This window comes from Colias philodice, chromosome 12 (assembly GCF_061535455.1).
Source record: "Colias philodice isolate Cphi_HAF_F1 chromosome 12, ilColPhil1 Martin Lab GWU primary, whole genome shotgun sequence".
In the NCBI taxonomy this organism is placed as follows: domain Eukaryota; kingdom Metazoa; phylum Arthropoda; class Insecta; order Lepidoptera; family Pieridae; genus Colias; species Colias philodice.
Genome location: NC_143097.1, coordinates 1,619,765 through 1,638,698, shown reverse-complemented (window position 1 = coordinate 1,638,698; position 18,934 = coordinate 1,619,765). Strand labels below are relative to the sequence as shown.

General features: G+C 34.1%; 2 protein-coding genes across 4 annotated transcripts in view; one reads left to right on the top strand and one right to left on the bottom strand.

Annotated features, from left to right (window-relative positions):
• The window catches only part of Rgk3 (Rad, Gem/Kir family member 3), a 126,405-nt gene extending 111,836 nt beyond the window's left edge, over positions 1-14,569 (top strand). Inside the window, exons 3-5 of the mRNA XM_089701961.1 lie at positions 10,014-10,099; positions 12,515-12,704; positions 13,660-14,569. Of these exons, the coding sequence (XP_089558087.1) occupies positions 10,014-10,099; positions 12,515-12,704; positions 13,660-13,937 (554 nt within the window). The 3' untranslated portion in view covers positions 13,938-14,569. The remainder of the gene's footprint in view (positions 1-10,013; positions 10,100-12,514; positions 12,705-13,659) is intronic.
• Positions 14,570-14,619: 50 nt separating this feature from the next.
• Positions 14,620-18,497, bottom strand: LOC149483790 (uncharacterized). 3 transcript variants are annotated; one of them, XR_016316426.1, is made up of 2 exons: positions 15,965-16,788; positions 14,620-14,837 (listed from the first exon to the last, which is right to left on the bottom strand). XR_016316426.1 is itself a non-coding variant. In XM_089701949.1 (2 exons), the coding sequence occupies exons 1-2, from the start codon at positions 18,418-18,420 to the stop codon at positions 14,823-14,825; spliced, it is 1,623 nt and encodes a 540-aa protein (XP_089558075.1). In that variant the 5' UTR covers positions 18,421-18,497; the 3' UTR covers positions 14,630-14,822. The 3 variants fall into 3 exon arrangements, 1 of the variants encoding a protein (XP_089558075.1); XR_016316427.1 differs by lacking the exon at positions 15,965-16,788 and adding an exon at positions 15,604-15,830; XM_089701949.1 differs by lacking the exon at positions 15,965-16,788 and adding an exon at positions 16,813-18,497 and having other exon boundaries at positions 14,630-14,837.
• Positions 18,498-18,934: the final 437 nt, after the last annotated feature.

The following is an 18,934-nucleotide window of genomic DNA, read 5'->3' as shown; positions in this document are numbered from 1 at the left end:
TTTTGAATAACTTTAGTAAATACACTTGGTAGAGCAAACTAGTATATTTTAAAAAACCTCATCAAATTCCGTTGTATAGTTTTAAAGATTTATGCATAGGTACATAGAGCGATTTGCGGCAAGAGATTAATAATAATCGGGCTAAATGGCGTGCCATAGGAGAGACCTGCGTCCAACAGCGGACTAATATAGATTGAGACGACGACGACGACGACGTCGAGAGCGACTTTGTTTTATATTATGTAGTGATAAAAGCGTCATAATTAGTTATATTCAATTTAATAGGCAACTGTAAAATATCAAAATATTCAACGGGATTTTTACAGTTGTCTATTTTTGAATCGAACATGCATTAAGTTCAAATTCATATTAGCTAACTGCAAAGCCTTATTTACTTCAATCAGCATTTAATATATCGTTGTTATTTCAATATTTTCGTTCAAAGCTTATATAGATTTCATACTTTGTAAACGAGTACACAAATGTGAATAGATGAAAATATTCTACTGAATACTTGAAACATTTTCACTTCATATTTCTGACATTTTATTCATGCTTGTATTACTACTCAGTATTCATGTATGCGTGAAGTTGTAGGATTTTTATTTGATTTTGTACAACTGTTAGGTATCTATATTTAGAAAAACATATATATTTCCAAAATTATTGTAGATTGTCTGACAGTCTGTGCTATGATTACGGAGTTCAGCGTAAACAAACAATAAATATAATACTTGCTGGAAATAAAAGGCCTTAATCTTCTTATATATAAAAATGAATCGCAAAATTTGTTGGTCAGCGCATAACTCGAGAACGGCTGAACCGATTTCGATAATTCTTTTTTTATTATATTCCTTGAAGTACGAGGATGGTTCTTATGTAGAGAAAACGTAAACATGTACCACGGGTGAAGCCGGGGCGGACCACTAGTATTATATATACGTATACACACACGAGCACACCTGTCAGAAGTGAAACTTCTTTGCAATATTCAAAGATATCAAAATTGTCGCCTTACTCCATGACGTGACGGTATTGCCAATTTTTTATAAATAGTTAAATACTGTTTTGCTCATTATACTATCCCAAAAGATTTATAATAAAATCAGTTTGTAAACTTAAGGGTAACCCATATTCCTTATTCATTATACACCTGTAACTTATAACTAAACTTATAACTTATAACTTAAACTTCTGAATAACTTAATGGCGGCCTTTGAAAAGTCTTTACATAAATATCTCCATCCATTTTAATATTCTTTTTTATATTAAAATAAACTATTGTTTTTTTTTTTCATAGATATCTTTACGATTTATTGAATATTAGTTACTTTATAATTGTAACATGTTTAAAATAGTTTTGAAGCGACAAACTTTTAAATTACGAAGACTGAATTTAGGTCAAATATACAGACAATTTGCGACCGATTAAAAAAACGATTTTTCTACTTGAAACACCACAATAACATAATATTATAGTTTATATAATTAGCGACACAATCACACTACTATAAATTTTACAAATAAACCACATAAATTTGAAATCTATGATCGGTTAAAAAGCATTCCATTCACTTATAAACATAATTATTTTCAATCCAGATAATACCATCAATAAGGAGTAAAAAAGCAAAATTAATGAAACATTTCACTAAAAAGTAGCGTCTATCAACAAACTAGTGTTACTAGAGCTAACACGGTTAGCTGCAAAGACAAAGTTAACAACTTAAACATGAACTTTCTAGGCTACGCTAAGAGCCTGCTGACTCGGCGTTTTGTAAAGCTGAATTTTGATTAATAGTCACATACACTATTCGAAATAAAGTGAAGGTATGTCGACTGTTATGAATGTTAATGTTTTTTATGTGTCTGGATAACATTTTCTATGTATATAGATAATGATCTAAGTATATAGACTACTAGCGGTCCGCCCCGGCTTCGCCCGTGGTACATATTTACGTTTTCTCTACATAAAAACCATCCTCGTACTTCAAGGAACATAATAAAAAAAGAATTATCGAAATCGGTTCAGCCGTTCTCGAGTTATGCGCATACCAACACATTTTGCGATTCATTTTTATATCTAAGACTAGCGGTCCGCCCCGGCTTCGCCCGTGGTACATATTTACGTTTTCTCTACATAAAAACAATCCTCGTACTTCAAGGAATATAATAAAAAAAGAATTATCGAAATCGGTTCAGCCGTTCTCGAGTTATGCGCTTACCAACACATTTTGCGATTTATTTTTATATATAAGAAAGATAGTACCTATAGACTAGATTTTATTATTATTACTGACGGTATAGCTCGCATACAAAATACTTACATACTTCTACAAAGATTGATGAGAGTTTGTATATTTGTTTGAACGCGTTAATCTCAGAAACTAAACAGCTGGTACGATTTAAAAAAAAATATTTCACCGTTCCGTGAGCCCTGAGGGCTATAGGCTATAATTATAATATACTAGCGATACGCCCCGGCTTCGCCCGTGGTACCTACATGTTTAACACGTTCACTGCGCCATCATTATCAAAGAACTTTCAGCTGGTGCTATGGAGACCTAAAAGATCTCGAAACTTACCAACCCTTTGGTGCGTTTGAGACCTAATCAGTCTCCTAAAGATACAGTTTTGAAAATAACTTATATCTTCCAGAAAACAATGACATATACTTTGAAGTTTTTTGTGGATGAAAGATAGTCTATTGTTTTATATTTTGCTAGGTTCGCACGCAGTTATGACATTTGAATAAACTACAAATACCAAAAAAAAAATTAGATATCGATTGTATCTCGTATCGCAACCGAAGATAGTTCAATATGTGTAGTAAGTAGTGATGGGAATAAAATAATATACCAGTTGTCGATTGAAATAGTTTTATTAATTATGCAAAGTGTTTTTCATTAAAACATGGTAAGCACATTGATTGCTTATTGCGCGCATATGGTAACAATTCGTTTTCCGAACATTTTCCAAAATTTTTATTATACTGGACGATGCAGCAGTATAATCCGGCTTTGATTTTATGTTCTTCTCCGTAGATACTGCTTTCCGAATCGGTGGTAAATGTTAAAAATATGTAATGACGTTTCAAAAGTGCTTGTAGAAGAAGTCTAATTGAATAAATAAATGTTTGAGTTTGAGTTTGTTAGAAATCTCACCAAAATAAATAGAATATTTACACTTTTTTCTTTTAAAAGAACTCATTAGTTTATAAAAAATAATCAACACCTAGATACGCGAGTATTATTTCCAAAACGAGCGAGCTCCCACATCGATGCTAGGACAACACTAAACCGAATCACGCAGCGCCCGCGCCGCCTACCCTCCCTCTCTTGCGTCTACGAGGCCTACGATTCCACGAGTACCGACATATCTCCTAACGCAAGGAATGAATATAATTACAGTACTGTGCGTTAGGGACCTAATCCATCTCTAATTTATTTTTTAATGTTATTGAAATCAGCTTTAAGTAGGAAGCAAATATGTATATTTGTCCTACTCATACTTAAAGAACTTTACAAGTTAGATCCTCCCGCAAGGAGTGAAAAACACGATTATATTCAACGCACAAAACAAAAGTCCTGCAAGGGATCTGATAGATCTCGTAATGCAGCGAACGTGTTAAACTATCCTATCTCTCAAGTTGGATCTACCTGCACATGGTGTGCGAATTTTATTATAATCTGTTAAGTGGTTTAGGAGTCCATTGAGGACAAACATTGTGACACGAGATTTATGTAATATATTAAGATAAGATTAAGATTATGAACATGATATGTACTAAGGGTGGACTTATATATTTTTATGTAAAGCACGCGAGCGCATTCACGAGCGAAAGCTAGTAAAGTATTTATTGTGTCTAAAATGGACATTGCATTCCCTGGTGCATTATAAGCTGCGACTTATTTTGAAATCGATTCTCTCTATGAGCCAGAACGATATCAGCCTTTTGTGCTGCGCCAGACCAATTCTTTTTTATGAGTTTATATCTCAAATTGTACAAAGAGGGAAAGGAAAATAAATTGAAAAATATTATATAAAGGGTTGATAAAACTATATTTTAATATAGTTAAAGTTTGATAAATATTTATATGGAAATGAGACAAGAAACTATTGAATAAATAGTCTCAATGCCTTTGTAAAATGGACCACAAAATGAATTCATTGTTGAATTTCATACGAATACTTTTATTTAAATCTAATACTAGCTGTTCCCCGCGTTGCTTCACCCGCATTTCTCCGCTCCTTGTTAGCGTGATGATATATTATAGCCTATAGTCTTCCTCGATAAATGGGCTATCTAACACCGAAAGAATTTTTCAAATCGGACCAGTAGTTCCCGAGATTAGCGCGTTCAAATAAACAAACTCTTCAGCTTTATAATATTAGTATAGATTTGTTCCCAAAATGTGTATATTGGTTGTTTATTAGTTTTACTTAGCCAATCTGAAAGAGGTTTAAATATCTATCTACGATATATTGTAAGTCTGTGTTTCATTCCCGAAGCAGGGCTTTCTATTAAATATAGTAACTAAATCCCGTGTCCCTAGTGGGAAATTTCTGAAATTGATTTTTCTTTTGGGGAAAATATAAACCGCCTAAATGTGGATCTTGTTTTTAACCAGGTTATTTAGATATTATCTTATGAGATTTATTCGACCCTCGACGCGGTTCTTAATATTCGTTTGCCAGTGTCCACACTATTTTATTTTTCATTCCAGAACAAAAAACACACACATAACAACATAGTACTCTGCTAAACTGTAAAACAGTTTGTTGGCAGATGTAGCCCCTTTTTAATACATCTTTCTTATACAATTTACACTACATTTTAATCTAAATTTAATACTTAAACTTACAATATTATATTTCAATTTGGATCCATCTTTAGCAAAAAAATAATATACCTATTCAAAAAATTACTTAAACTGAATTGACTAGTAGTTACCTATTCCAATTTACATGTTTTGTTTACATGGAGTTATTTTTTTATTCGAAGATGCCTGGGGTCGCGTGCTTTCCTTACTTACAAAGCGGTTTTTAAAAAAGTCTACTTTAATTTAGGAAAAATTTAATTTGAGCTTTAATTTTTAAGCTTTAGCAATACAAATTAATTACATAGTCAGGTTGTCGATCTAAATGCTATTTAGTTGCAAATCGCTCCATGATTGCACACCGTTGTGTGTCTTAGCTGACGTGCATGTAAATTGGTGCCCGGAGATTCAATCTGTTTGCTGTCCGAGCTTGTACACGCTACATCACTCATGTACCTAAATAATATACCCAAATTATATAGTAGTGAGAATTGTTTAAGACCAATAAATGTCGAAATATATGCCTTTATTTGAAAGTGTTTTCACTTTGTACAAAACTCAAACTTTTTTATTATTTGTGTTAAATATATCTGAAAATAGATTTATTATCTGAATTACGTGTATTTCGATTGTTAATGCGCCATGAAACTAATGAGATATTTCATAAAAAACACAGTAGTTATAATTTGAAAATAACATTGCAGTAGATTCAAGATAGGTAAAAATAAAACCTTTATAAATGTCATTGTCGGAATACCTAACTTCTATCTTCGCTATTTGTATCGTAGGTATATCTATAAAACTATAATAATACTACGAAACGAGAAAAGCCTATAATATTGCCAACCTCTATCACAAGAGGATTTCAGCCAGCCACTATAAAATATATGTTAATACTAGCGGTCCGCCCCGGCTTCGCCCGTGGTACCTACATGTTTACGTTTTTTTTTTTCATAAGAACCATCCTCGTACTTCAAGGAATAGATTCCGCAGCGCACGCGATGACAGAATTTTTATTAAGGAATTTTTTACACCTTGGGTTACATTATTGCATTTTTGGTAAGGATCACTAATTTTTTTGAAAATGCAATATAGCCTATGTTGCTCAGTGAAGATGCAGCTTTCGAATAGTGAAAGAATTTTTGAAATCGGTCAGTAGTTTATGCGTGTAAACCATACATACATTATTACAAACCTTTCCGCTTTATAATATTAGTACCTATAGATAGCTATAAAAATAGATATATTGCTTCGACATTATTAACCATACTCGTGGTTAATAGTTAAACAATTTAAATCACTAAAAGCGAAATTACACCTTTGTCAACGTAATAAGTAGCAATTCGCTTGTAATTAATTTTAAATGCAAAAGTATTGTTATATGCACTGTTGTAGGTAATCATTGTACAAAACTTTTTCAACAGTTACGAATATTTAATGTTTAGTAGTTAATATTATATGTTATTTTAAAATGTATCCCATTATGTAATAAGTATATTGTTTTAAACAAATAGATAGGAATCAATTTATTTTTCAAGAGATGGAAGTAATAGCTTGCTGTACATAATATAATAAAATTAAAAAGTAATATACTTACTTCTTTGTAGAACATGATCAGATTCCAATGATAAAAACTCAAAATATTTTCTCTTCCCAAGTAATTAAAAGTATGTACATACTTATATTCTTCACTAGCTGCGCTTCACGGTTTCACCCGCGTGACTCCGCTCTCGTTGGTCATAGCGTAATGATATAAAGCCTTTTTTCTCGATAAATGGGCTATCAAGCTAGCTACTAATAAGCTAGTTCCTGAGATTAGCGCGTTCAAACAAACAGACAAACTTTTCAGCTTTATAATATTAAGTATAGATTAGATTTGAACAAGCCCGACTCTTTAGTACCACATGACGAATGTAATTCCAAATCAACAGTAACATTCCCAGGTTGTAATCAAGCAAATATTCAAACGGAAAATTAATTTGTATAATGAAGGGCCGAAATATAACCTAAATATTCAAGACTCGTTTGAGGCTAACATTTCACACGCGCGTCCTTTGAAATATATTCATAAACGAAATTGAAGGATTCAAGTTTACTTGAATAGTAAATCTGACTTGTTTCTGAACGTATTTGAGCGTAATGTTTGTTTAAATATTTAGTGTACAACATTTAGGAACTTATAGAGCTGTAGTTTTGAGTGTGTAGTTTAAATTCGTGCATGTATGTGTGTTAGTAGTATGAAGTTTTGGAATAGTATATTTGCCAGGAACACACACAAATCTTAACAAAATTTTGAAAAAAAAACAGGATTAAGACAATAAAAAATATATTTTTAACAAACGTTATTTTTAGTTCAACCAAAAATAAAAATTTAACAAATACATAGACAGTAGTTTGGCTCGGCTTTTTTACATTTTCCTCCAACGTGAAAGTAAAGTGTTCATAAATATATTGGAATCGATTGTTTTTCTGTAATATGAATCTACCCTTGTATCGCTGGGGAAACCCGTGTTTTATAATAACTTCGGTGTAAATTATTGAAAGTTCTAGATTTATTACTAAACTCAAAGTTTAGTAAAATAACTCTATAATTCAATCTGACATCGAATCTGAACTTAGCTTCTTATACTCCGGTTCTCGGGGATTAATTTTCCGTTCGAATTGAATTTGAACCTAAAATAAATGAAACATTAATCAAAATTCAGTCATCTAAGTATATAATTGTTGGGAATGTTTTATTTGTTAAATTACTATCGAATCTAGATCTGTTTAATTTTAACCTTTTTTCAAAAAGTTCCTTCCACATTGAATACAAAAATTAAGCAATTCCTAATAACATTAAAATTATATTCTAACAATATTTATGGAGGTAGGTATGTACATATATTCTGCAGTATATTGTTTTTAACCGACTGTTAAACTGAGAATGTTCCTAGTTCCTACCACTATAAAGTCATAGATTACGCTTGAGACAACTTACCTTAAGTTCAGTTACATGAACATAACATAATTATACTGAAGAATCACACAAAGGAGCAACTTCCTCAGAACTGGCTTGTTAGTTGTCTATAAGTTGCTAACACGTCATAAAGTGATACTTAACAAACTGTTAACTCTGAATATACACAATATTATCTATAATAAATACCAAAAGTATAAAGGGGTAAAGTTTGTGTCGTTGTAGAGATCTCTGTATTTACTGAACCAATTTTATAAATTATTTTACCAACAGAAAGCCACGTATCTGCGACTGTCATAATATATTAAAGTTTTATTTTACTACATGAGGAACAATATGTCTCCTGATAACTAACTATTAATAAGATCAAAATATAACTATTATATTTATAAAAACATTTGAAACGTACATAGTACGGAGTTTGTAATTTCAGTTAATGAAATTTGTGCTCATAAAGTTGACAATGCGTAAGCTAAAGCTGTTTTGTTTGAGTGTCCTAATCTTTAGAATCAACAGACAGTTTTAAAAATTGTTAGCTTTTGTAATTCTGATTTTGATAGAGCTAATCTTATATCATTTCAAATTTTAATAAAACCCTCATAACTTTTGCATCTATTTCTTTGTATCGTCTTTTATTTTTATACTTTTGCCTGTGCTTTTGCTTAAAACACCCTCTAAAAACATCGAAGAAACAAATAATTTAAAGTCCGATTGCTTAAATTATTCAATTAAAATTTACCAATTCCTTAATAATTTTCCATTATCGTTATTTAAGAAAATGCTGCGGTATGACCAAAAGTTGGGCTCGTAAATCTTAAGAGGGTCTTGTTTTGGTCCACAATATAAAAACGTCACGTACACTCCCGGAGGCATTTTGTGAAGTTTTATTTTCGCCAGCATCGTATAAAATAAAACTTTTGACTGTTCCGTAAATTCTTCGCCTTTTATTAAAATCAGGAAATGACTCAATAAGCTTGGATGCTATTTTTGGATATTTCACACAACAAAATTAGCTAGATGAGCAAAATCTGCGTTATCGAAACTAGACAATGATTTTTACTTGAACTATTTATTTTATAGAGATAGTATCAAGATAGTATGATAATTTCACAAATGTATACGTACACTTGGTAATTAAAGCTTCTTTAGACGATGTTAAAGGATTTTTCATAACATTTAATTCATATATGACAATTCTACATATTTTAGTTCAGTCAGTAGTTCTATAAATACTTCCAATGTATATACTACATTGTGAATATTGCAGATCCAAGTAATGTTATCTCAACTTGATTTGAAATAGCACACAAACAATTTATATTTTAAATAAAATTCTATGATAAATTATATTGACTTATAGACCGGGAGATACTGACACAAAATTTCGAGTCATTTGTAACAGGATGGCGGTTCTACAGGGGTCTTAGTACGCAATGACAAAAAGAAAAACGATGGTGTGAACGCTGGTACCGGCGGCTTAGTCGCGTGGGCGTTAGTCGAACTCGTCGGAAAATAGCGAAAGTCAAACGATTTGTAACAGTATGGCACTTATTTTTCCTGTAAGTTTGAGGATCAACAAATATAAATACAAAATTTCAAAGATCTATGTGTTGGAAATCTTCACTTATATAAATTAATAATAAATTAAGTTTTCAAGTATGACAGCACTTTTTCCCCCTACTAGAAGTATGGCAAATATAATAATGGTCACATTTTATCAAATACTCTCCAAAAATCCAAATGCAATACTGGTACAAAAAGTTTGGCGAAATAAAAATTTTTTGCAGATTTTCGGCGGTATGGCGACCATTTGGAATCGTCCGAAAAGTATGGCATGGCGATTTTCGTAAATGGCTGCACGACGATAGTTACCTGTGCAAAAGTTAGCCTGGTACAAATGGTTGAATAATTGTTTTATTTAAAACAACACATTCGCGTCGGTATGGCGGGCTGTAAGTCACACCGGAAAAGTATGGCATGACACTACCGCCTACTTCTTTTTTATGGGCTATCGGTAAATTCTAAAATTTTTGTGTTACAAATCGTTTGACTTTCGCTATTTTTCCGACGAGTTCGACAAACGCCCACGCCACTAAGCCACCGGTACCAGCGTTCACACCATCGTTTTTCTTTTTGTCATTGCGTACTAAGACCCCTGTAGAACCGCCATCCTTGTTACAAATGACTCGAAATTTTGTGTCAGTATCTCCCGGTCTATTAAATTTCCTTTACAGATGCAGATGGCACAGAGCAAAAAGTATCGATTTTACTAAACGGCGAGGAGTCAGAACTTTACTTTGTTAATTGCACCGGTACAAAGGTAAATATTATTTTACTACTTACAAAGTTCTCTAGTTCTTTGTCGCGTGATTGTAAGGAATCATGGGTTCGATTTCCTATGGAAACTAATCAAAAATGTCTCGATCTGATCAAATGTTGTTGTCCCTAGAGAAAATCAATCAGTGAAACAAAATATGTGAAATGCATATATGGAATACAGCAGAAACGGACTCGGCGCTTTTTCTACGTAGATGTAGTTTCTTTACCAATTAATTATGTTGTAACTGTTTTTGCTACTTTTCACTTTAGTTATTTAGATCCAAGCACATTTTTAAATGCTCCGGCGATTATGTTAGTTTTCCATCGATTCCATATAACAATATCTGTTTAAATATGAAAATCAATGTTCATTATTGTGCTTTCGTGCGTGTGTGTCATCACTGTCAAAGAACAATTTCATAGAACTACAGCTTTATATGCTGTGCCCTGCGGTTTTACCCGCATTGATGCGTTCCTATTGGTCTTAGCGTGATGATATATTGCCTTTAGCCTTCCTCGATAAATGGGCTATCTAACACCGAAAGAATTTTTCAAATCCGACCAGTAGTTCCTAAGATTAGCGCGTTCAAACATACAAACAAACTTTAAAGCTTTATAATACTTATTATAGTATAGATTTTTTTAACACCTCTAACATTTATTTTTCATATACATATTATCATAGAAAAAAAATTCTAAATTTGAAACCGCGTATTCAAATGATTTGAAACAACGAAATACTGCATGTGCAGTTTTGTGGGACTTAGACTTAAGTTATTGTAATAATTTGTAAGAATAATTTCAATAAATAATAATAATAAACTATTCTTCTCACGTTATGCCATTTACAATATACAAATGGAGTTTCCAATAACGTTTTCGTTGCAAAATTCTTTCAGTGTTTGCTCACGAATTGTATTATTTTAGATATTAGATAACATAGGATACCTTTGAAGGTTTAGACATGAATGTAAAGGTAATATTTTATTCTTTATAAAACAGCTTCACGGTCACATTAAAGTTACTTTTGGGACATTTAAAAAAGTATATTTTTACTTTTTAGTCTGTTGTTTTTGGGCTAATTTGATATTTTTATTATACCACCTTGTTCTTACCAGATTGTTTGATCATCACTATATTATATTTTATGAGTAAATCGGTGTGATAAGGAATATCTGTGCATATTTATTATTAAAACACGCACATTAAGACTCACTTTACAATTACGACTATTATAATTATTATTTTCTGTACAACATTTCCTACACATTTTATTAATTTCGTCTAATTAGCTTATGTAAATAACAAGGACGGAGTTCCTTGAATTTGCTAGAGCCGTCATCCATCACTTTGCAAACGTCAGGAGATAATAGATATTTTTTATACCAGCCCTAATTCATTTACTTAAACAAGAGTACGAAAACCCGTAAGAAAGTCGAGCGTTTCGGTTCTTAACAAGATACATGCAAACAGACAAACAGCTTAAGAATTGCTTAACTAAAATTAAACTGTTATTTTTACAACGAACTTTAACTAAGAATTATCTTTATTCATATCTAACTACTACGTGAGGAACATTTTATATTTATACAAAAGTGTCTAGACTTTATTATTAGTTTTGACATTATGAAGGTAATAAGTTTAACAAAGAAGATTGATAAATCATATCAACTAAATCAAATTCACAACAATAGGAACCATCGCTTCGTAATCAATCATATAGCGCCTATAAATCAAATACTGAAACAATCAAAGTTCATTTATCATTCAAATTCCCCAATAATGATACATTGACCTTTAGATAAAGATTTCTTTCGCGCCTCGTTTTTGTTATAGACATTTAGATATACTGGACAAGAACATTTTTATCGAGAAATAGAGTCTCAATGGTAAAGTTCTTATCCATTTTGTTTATTATAGCTTATGTTTGAAACGACTGGGCCAGTTTTGATCGAAATTCTATTTGAATTGTACCTTTACGCTGGTAATGTTATCACAGATCATTGAACTTTCATCACATATTTAAAATAAAACATTATTTCCATTTCATGACTAAAATAGGGTATTAAATGAATCGCTTTTAAAATCAAACGCAAGAAAATACTCTTCTAACCGATAAAATAGCGTTGCTTGATCATGTTTCAGAATTAAGCTGAAATTATGAAACACCTGTGTTTCATTTCAGTTTATTATACATATTATATTTATTTAATTAATTATTTATTCAAATGTAACGATAACGTAAAATGTAGAGTTGACATGATTTTAACAGAACATATCTCTTCTCTATAGAAACTGTTTTCTGCGTTAAATATTAAATTATCTATGTATATTGTCGATTCAAAAGCACTTCTGAAAAATGTCTAGTTATAATAAAGTGTTTTTGTAAAATGTTTTCTCTTCTATCTTTCTATAGGAGGAAATAGACCGTTCGGAGCCTCCAGATGCGTTCGTGATCATCTACTCCGTGATAGACAAGGCATCCTTCCAGAAAGCTGAACAGGAACTCTCCAGACTGCTGGATTGTGACATGCTGCGGTCGAGGCCAGCTGTGCTGGTCGGCAACAAGATCGACTTGGCTAGGAGTCGTGCTGTGTCTACACAAGGTAATATTTATCATATTTTTTATATTACTTATAATTTTCTGACTTTTTGGAACGTGAAGGGTCTAAGATGTTGCAAATCTATAGCAAAGGTTGTTATGCGATGTAAGGTTACCAATTGTATCTTTTCTTTCTTCGTAACTTTATGTAAAAATTTAAAATTATGTTTGTAACTACTGCATGTAATTCATTAACACTAAAATTGTTATCTCAATTGAGATTATTTTAGCAAAACTAAAAATTATGCTCACAGTTACAATATTACTATTTCAAGATACTGTATGAAAATTCCCCTCAGAAAATACCGACTCTCAGAGACACGAATCGTAGGAATCCTCAACCAAATCCTCTGAATTCAATTACACTGTCATTCCACAATCAATAAGCCAGTCTCTAGGACGGACTAACGGACGAAATTGGCTTCATTCATTAGCTCTTATTATGAAGGCAAAGTGATTTCCCCAGAGTCGACGCTGGCCTCAAATTATTTTCGCCATATTTTTCCTAATGACATTATAGAAGAGAAAAATGACTTCAGAACTTTACAGGAAATTTACTTCGCTAAGTAATTATGTATTTTATCTGATGTTTATACAAAGACTTTGTGATAATGATTCTAAAGTAACTTTGAAGTTTTCGTAACTGTATCATTAACGAGAATAAAATATTGTATCTTAATTATTCTTTATGAACTATCCTAAGTACTGAATATTAAAAAGTTTTATTCTTTAATATTACGTCTCCCTAATAACAATTATTTTATGAGAATATACATTTATTTCAATCTGTAATATTTAGCATATTTATTATCTGACTTAATTAAGTGCCTATCAAATATGAGTTTTATTAACATAAGAGGCCAATTCAATTAATAGTCCATTATATTCAATCCATGTCACTTTAGACATAACCTACGACGGATAATATTATATTACTAATCAATCGTTATTGTCCACAGACGGCAAATGCCTAGCCTGCACATACAAAGCGAAGTTCATCGAAGTGTCAGTGGGTATCAACCACAATGTGGACGAATTGCTCGTCGGAATCCTCAATCAGATACGCCTGAAGAAGCAGCAGTACTCCGCGGAAGGTGGCCGGGAATCTTCCCCTGCACATTGGTACAAATCCCGAGGCGTTGTTCGCGCCAGTATGAAAGCGCGGCAAATGCTCACGTGGATTTTCGGCAAGGAAGATTCGAAATTCAAAAACTGTGAGAACTTACACGTCCTGTGAGTGGAGAGCGAAGGCCCCGTTTTTGTATAGACTATAAAACGCGGGTGGACAGTGTTACCATGTTAAGTGTAAATACGCGCCATGTTAAATTCCGAATCCGTGATCGAATTTTTGACAGTTATTTTTTTTTTTTACAGTTTGTAAGGCTAAGGACAAGAGAGTATTTTCTTTGTAATAAATCATTGTATACCTTTAATGACAGTTTAATTTCTTAATTTCAATTATAAAAATGCTGTTTATATTAAAGACGAATGTATACTCATCCTAATATTGGCGTAATACTGTGGCGTACTGTGTACGTAAAGTTATAAGTTTACCTATTTCACCAATATATGCCATTCTACCACAACTAATATAGATATGAGATCAGGAAAATATAGAAATTTAGTTGAGACGGATGCATTAAATTACTTTATCTATGCTATTCTTTCAGGTGTCGCTTTTCCTCAATTTGGCGAACATCTGTTACATTCGTCCCTTAAATTACACATTTTATTAATCTATTCAATTTGACCCCCTGAAAATTACGTTTACGTTTGAAAATTAAAAGAATTCGCGAATATCTTTTGAAAAATTCTTTTACAACGCATAATTTTATAATAATAAAGCCAAAGCCGGAGATATATTTTCCTCCAAATTGTGAAGCAATGGAGAAAATAAAATTGCAGCGTAACGACACACTTATTTATTTTGAAAGTTTTAACAAGATGATCCACGTTTAACAATGGCCAGCTAATATATAGGCTTATCCCCTCCGCGTGGCTGGCTGGTAGGCATGGCGGTGGCATGGCGGCTGGCAGGAGGGGATGTCAACATGGCGGCTTGGCTTGACGGGGGTGACAGGCGACGTCACGTCCGTTACCACAGAACACATATTACTGTCCGTTACACTCGGCCATCCTGAAACAGTTGTTCCCACAGGAACAACAAAAATAATTAGCTCTCTAATAAATCAATAAGATCTTTGGTTTCCATTTGCTCATCCGAACTGCTAGCACTATCAGAAACTGTAACAATACTTTTATAGGGCCTCAACGAATCTGCAGCTACTAACCTACTAAAACTCTTATACCCACGTAAACCCTATATACTTCTAATTTGGTACCTATCATTGCCCAATACTTTCGTTACGACATGACATAAGGACCGGAATGCAAGTCGTCAAGTTTAGTGTTAACTTTGGATGCTGAACAAGTAGGTGCTTGACGCGTTAGCAATAAATCACCCTTCTTATATATGTGAGCGGATTTTCGTTTCCTATCGAAGTTACGTTTCATTCTAGCGCTCGCTTTTAGTATCCTGACATTGCACCATATAAAACCAATCCGCTACTTCGAGACGATTCATGTTCATAGTGTCTACTGGATGTCTACTTAACGCATCTACATGTTTCATTCGTTCCCCCGGCCTATACTCTACGCTTATATCGTTATCTTGTATAGAAAGCCACCACCTTGCGATACGTGGTATAATGTCACGTTTTGTAAGCGTAGCGCGGACTGCTGTACAATCAGTAACAATCTTAACCCTTTTTTTTTCTACTACACATATACGCGAAAACGACGCAAGGATTCTACAACGGCAAGAGTTTCAAGTTCATAACTATGATACATGCTTTCCTCTTTACTTGTCACCCTACTAAAATATAAAACGGGTCGCAACGTACCATCAATCTGCTATTCCTAATTTACAATTACACACAAAGCACAGGATCGTACAAAGCTAACACAGGCTCGGAACACAAACACTTTTTTAATTGTTCGAAACTATTGTTTTGATCACTACTCCATATCCACAAAGCTTTCTTTAGTTAAATCGGTTAAAGGGCGGGCAATGATAGCAAAATTGTAAATAAACTTACGAAAATAACTACACAACTCGATAAATTGACGCACACTATCAATGAACATTGGTCGGTGTTGGAAAACGAGACACCGCTAATAACTTTGAATCGCCCGGTTGAATACCCTTAGCCGATATTTTATGACCTAAATACGTTATTTCATTTTGCAAGAACGAACACTTACTCATGTTTAATTTTCAATTTTCTACTTCAAGTTTGACAAGTACCGCTTGCAAAATATCGCCTGACATAACGTCATTCGAGGGTAAGAGTAAATCGTCCAGAAATGCCAAAATTTCACGTTTACCATGTTTGTTTTTAACATTATTATTTTTAGTTCTACCTACAGATTCAACTATTTTATTTATCAACCGCATAAAAACGGATGGCGCGTTCGCTAAACCGAATGGAATACGAGTGTACTCGAAATGACCCTGGCCTGAGGTGTTATGAATGCAGTTTTGTGTGTATCTTCATTACTAACACGTAATTATTGATGATGGCCTTGAACCATATCTAAACTCGTAAAATATTTGTGGCCCGCTAATTTCGAAACCTGATCGTCTATGTTTGGCAATGGAAATCTATCTTTTACGGTAATAGCATTTAAGGCACGGTTATCAACACACATCCTACTGTCACCGTTTTTCTTTTTGACTAAAATGACCGGAGATGCATAACTAGATTCAGACTCTTTGATAATCTCGGCATCTAATAAATCACTTTAGACTGAACTACTGCTTGTTCGCTATGCGATAATCGATAAGGCTGGCGGTAAATAGGCTGATCACTAGTAAGCTTTATTTTCATTTGTACTAAATCTGTGCACCCTAGATCTTTTGTACCATTAGCAAAACAATGTTTATATTGTACTAATAAACTGATAAGATCTGAACGTTGCTTATTATTTAACGGACCTATTTTTATATCGTTTAATTTTACACCACCTATACATAAGTCAGTAGTTGAGGGTTGACCTATATTATTAGAATTATGATTGGCAAATCTATGGCAAGCAGTAAGGGCAAGTACCTGGCTATCTGGCTGTAGAGGAGACTCCTGGCAGCTTTCAGCCCTGGTTAGGACCTCTCCCGGCGGCCACACGATAGCCTCGCAGCCCATGTTGATGACTTTGATGTACCCGTCTTCACCTGTGAGCAGGGTGGATGGAAGAGAGTAGGCCACTCCCTGCAGCTCATGATGCCGAGGCGGTGTAACCACATCGTTGCCGACCTTATTTCCGAGAACCCGCACTTGAATGATGGAAGAGCCAGGTAGAAGTCGCTCTTCGTTGACTGTGACGACTTTAAAGCGATCATGGTCTTCGATAGCCTCAATATCGCAAATGGGATTGGGATCTTGAGTACGATTAAATTTGATTATGCCTTTGCTAACTGTCAATGTCATACCTTCGCTGTTGATGACAGGCTGACCGATTAAAAGATTAACATCGGCCATTTTGATGCTAGACAAGTAGGCGTGGCATTTCATGGTTATACCGTCAATTTCTAATTGAAATTCGACTTCTCCACGACTCGTTGAGAGTCCACCGGAGAATCCTTTTAAAATGACACTCGTTGGTTTGACATCCAATGACAATGCGTTCGATACTTGATCGTTTAAAACGTTGACTTGACTGCCGGTATCAATGTATGCTTTCACGTGGATGCCATTGACTTTAACGACCTTTTTGTATATTTCATTATAAGGGCGTAGTACATTTACTTCTTTTATGTTGTCGGTTGAGATAGATCTTCTATTTTCCGTGGCAATTGTAGAACAACGTGCAGCAATGTGTCCCTTATTTCCACATTTAAAACATGTACGTGTGTCAGGTAGGGAGCAATCACGCAGTAAATGACCAGTTTTCTTGCATCTCGGACACGGGTCTGTTTCGACATTGGGTGGCATTGACTTTTTATCCAGGTGAGATGGCCTACTCACCAAATTTTTATGAAACCTTGTGTCGATAGGTAAAGTACGGTAGTCGTCAAGTGCACATAAAAATCCTTCGTAAAGCTCTCCTGGCGTGTGGCATTGGAAAGCTCGAGCGTTAGGTTGTAGCGATAGTGGCAGACCACGAATGATACAGGAAACGCTGGCGCTATCGGATAACTTGCATCGGAAGCACATGGCGATTTTATCTTGATAGTATTTTGTCATCGTCTCTGTAGGTTGCTTTTTCCTTTGTAGTAATTCTTCAAGCATGTTTCCATAATCGCGATATCGAGGAAATGCTCGCAATAGCATATCCTTCCATTGTTCCCACGTGTAATCGTAGTTCTCTAGACGATTATACCACTTCTTTGCTTGACCTCGCAGCTTATCTTGTAGGTAAAATGATTTAGTTGTATCGTCCCATCCATTTATTTCCCCAATTTGGTCAATTTTACGAATCCATGCTTGTACCGTGCATTCCTCACTATCAGGGTCAAATTCCGGGATTAAAGATGCAGCACGATGGACTTTTGACTTATTTGGAGCTTGGGGGTCATCTTCCAGGTTGCGTAAAGCCTTTACTACTTCTTTTTCCAGCAGATTCTTGAGCAGCTTCCGTGCAGGCGGTGAAGAAGTACCCTCATCTTCCTCCGACATTGATTCGTCAGGAGGTCGACAAACTTGTGGTCGACGTCGTTTCATCCCGCTTCTGATTTGTGAAGCAATGGAGAAAATAAAATTGCAGCGTAACGACACACTTATTTATTTTGAAAGTTTTAACAAGATGATCCACGTTTAACAATGGCCAGCTAATATATAGGCTTATCCCCTCCGCGTGGCTGGCTGGTAGGCATGGCGGTGGCATGGCGGCTGGCAGGAGGGGATGTCAACATGGCGGCTTGGCTTGACGGGGGTGACAGGCGACGTCACGTCCGTTACCACAGAACACATATTACTGTCCGTTACAAAATAGAACTTTTATGACGATCTGAACCTTTTACGAGGGCTCTCCTAAAGCTAGCTGTCACATTCTTAACTTATTCGTTGTATTAACCATTTCTGTTTGAAAGAAAAAGATTTTTGTCGTGTAACTTCTTAATAAATGTAAAGGTGTGTTCACATTGTATCTATCTTTTATTATATGCAAATATTAATCAGTTCAAATATTTCAATATAATAAATGAGAAGCAACAGTGAAGATAAAGTAATAAACAAT

Excerpts from the sequence above, each read along its gene's own strand:
- LOC149483790 (XM_089701949.1), bottom strand. The coding sequence starts at position 18,420 with ATGAAACGACGTCGACCACAAGTTTGTCGACCTCCTGACGAATCAATG.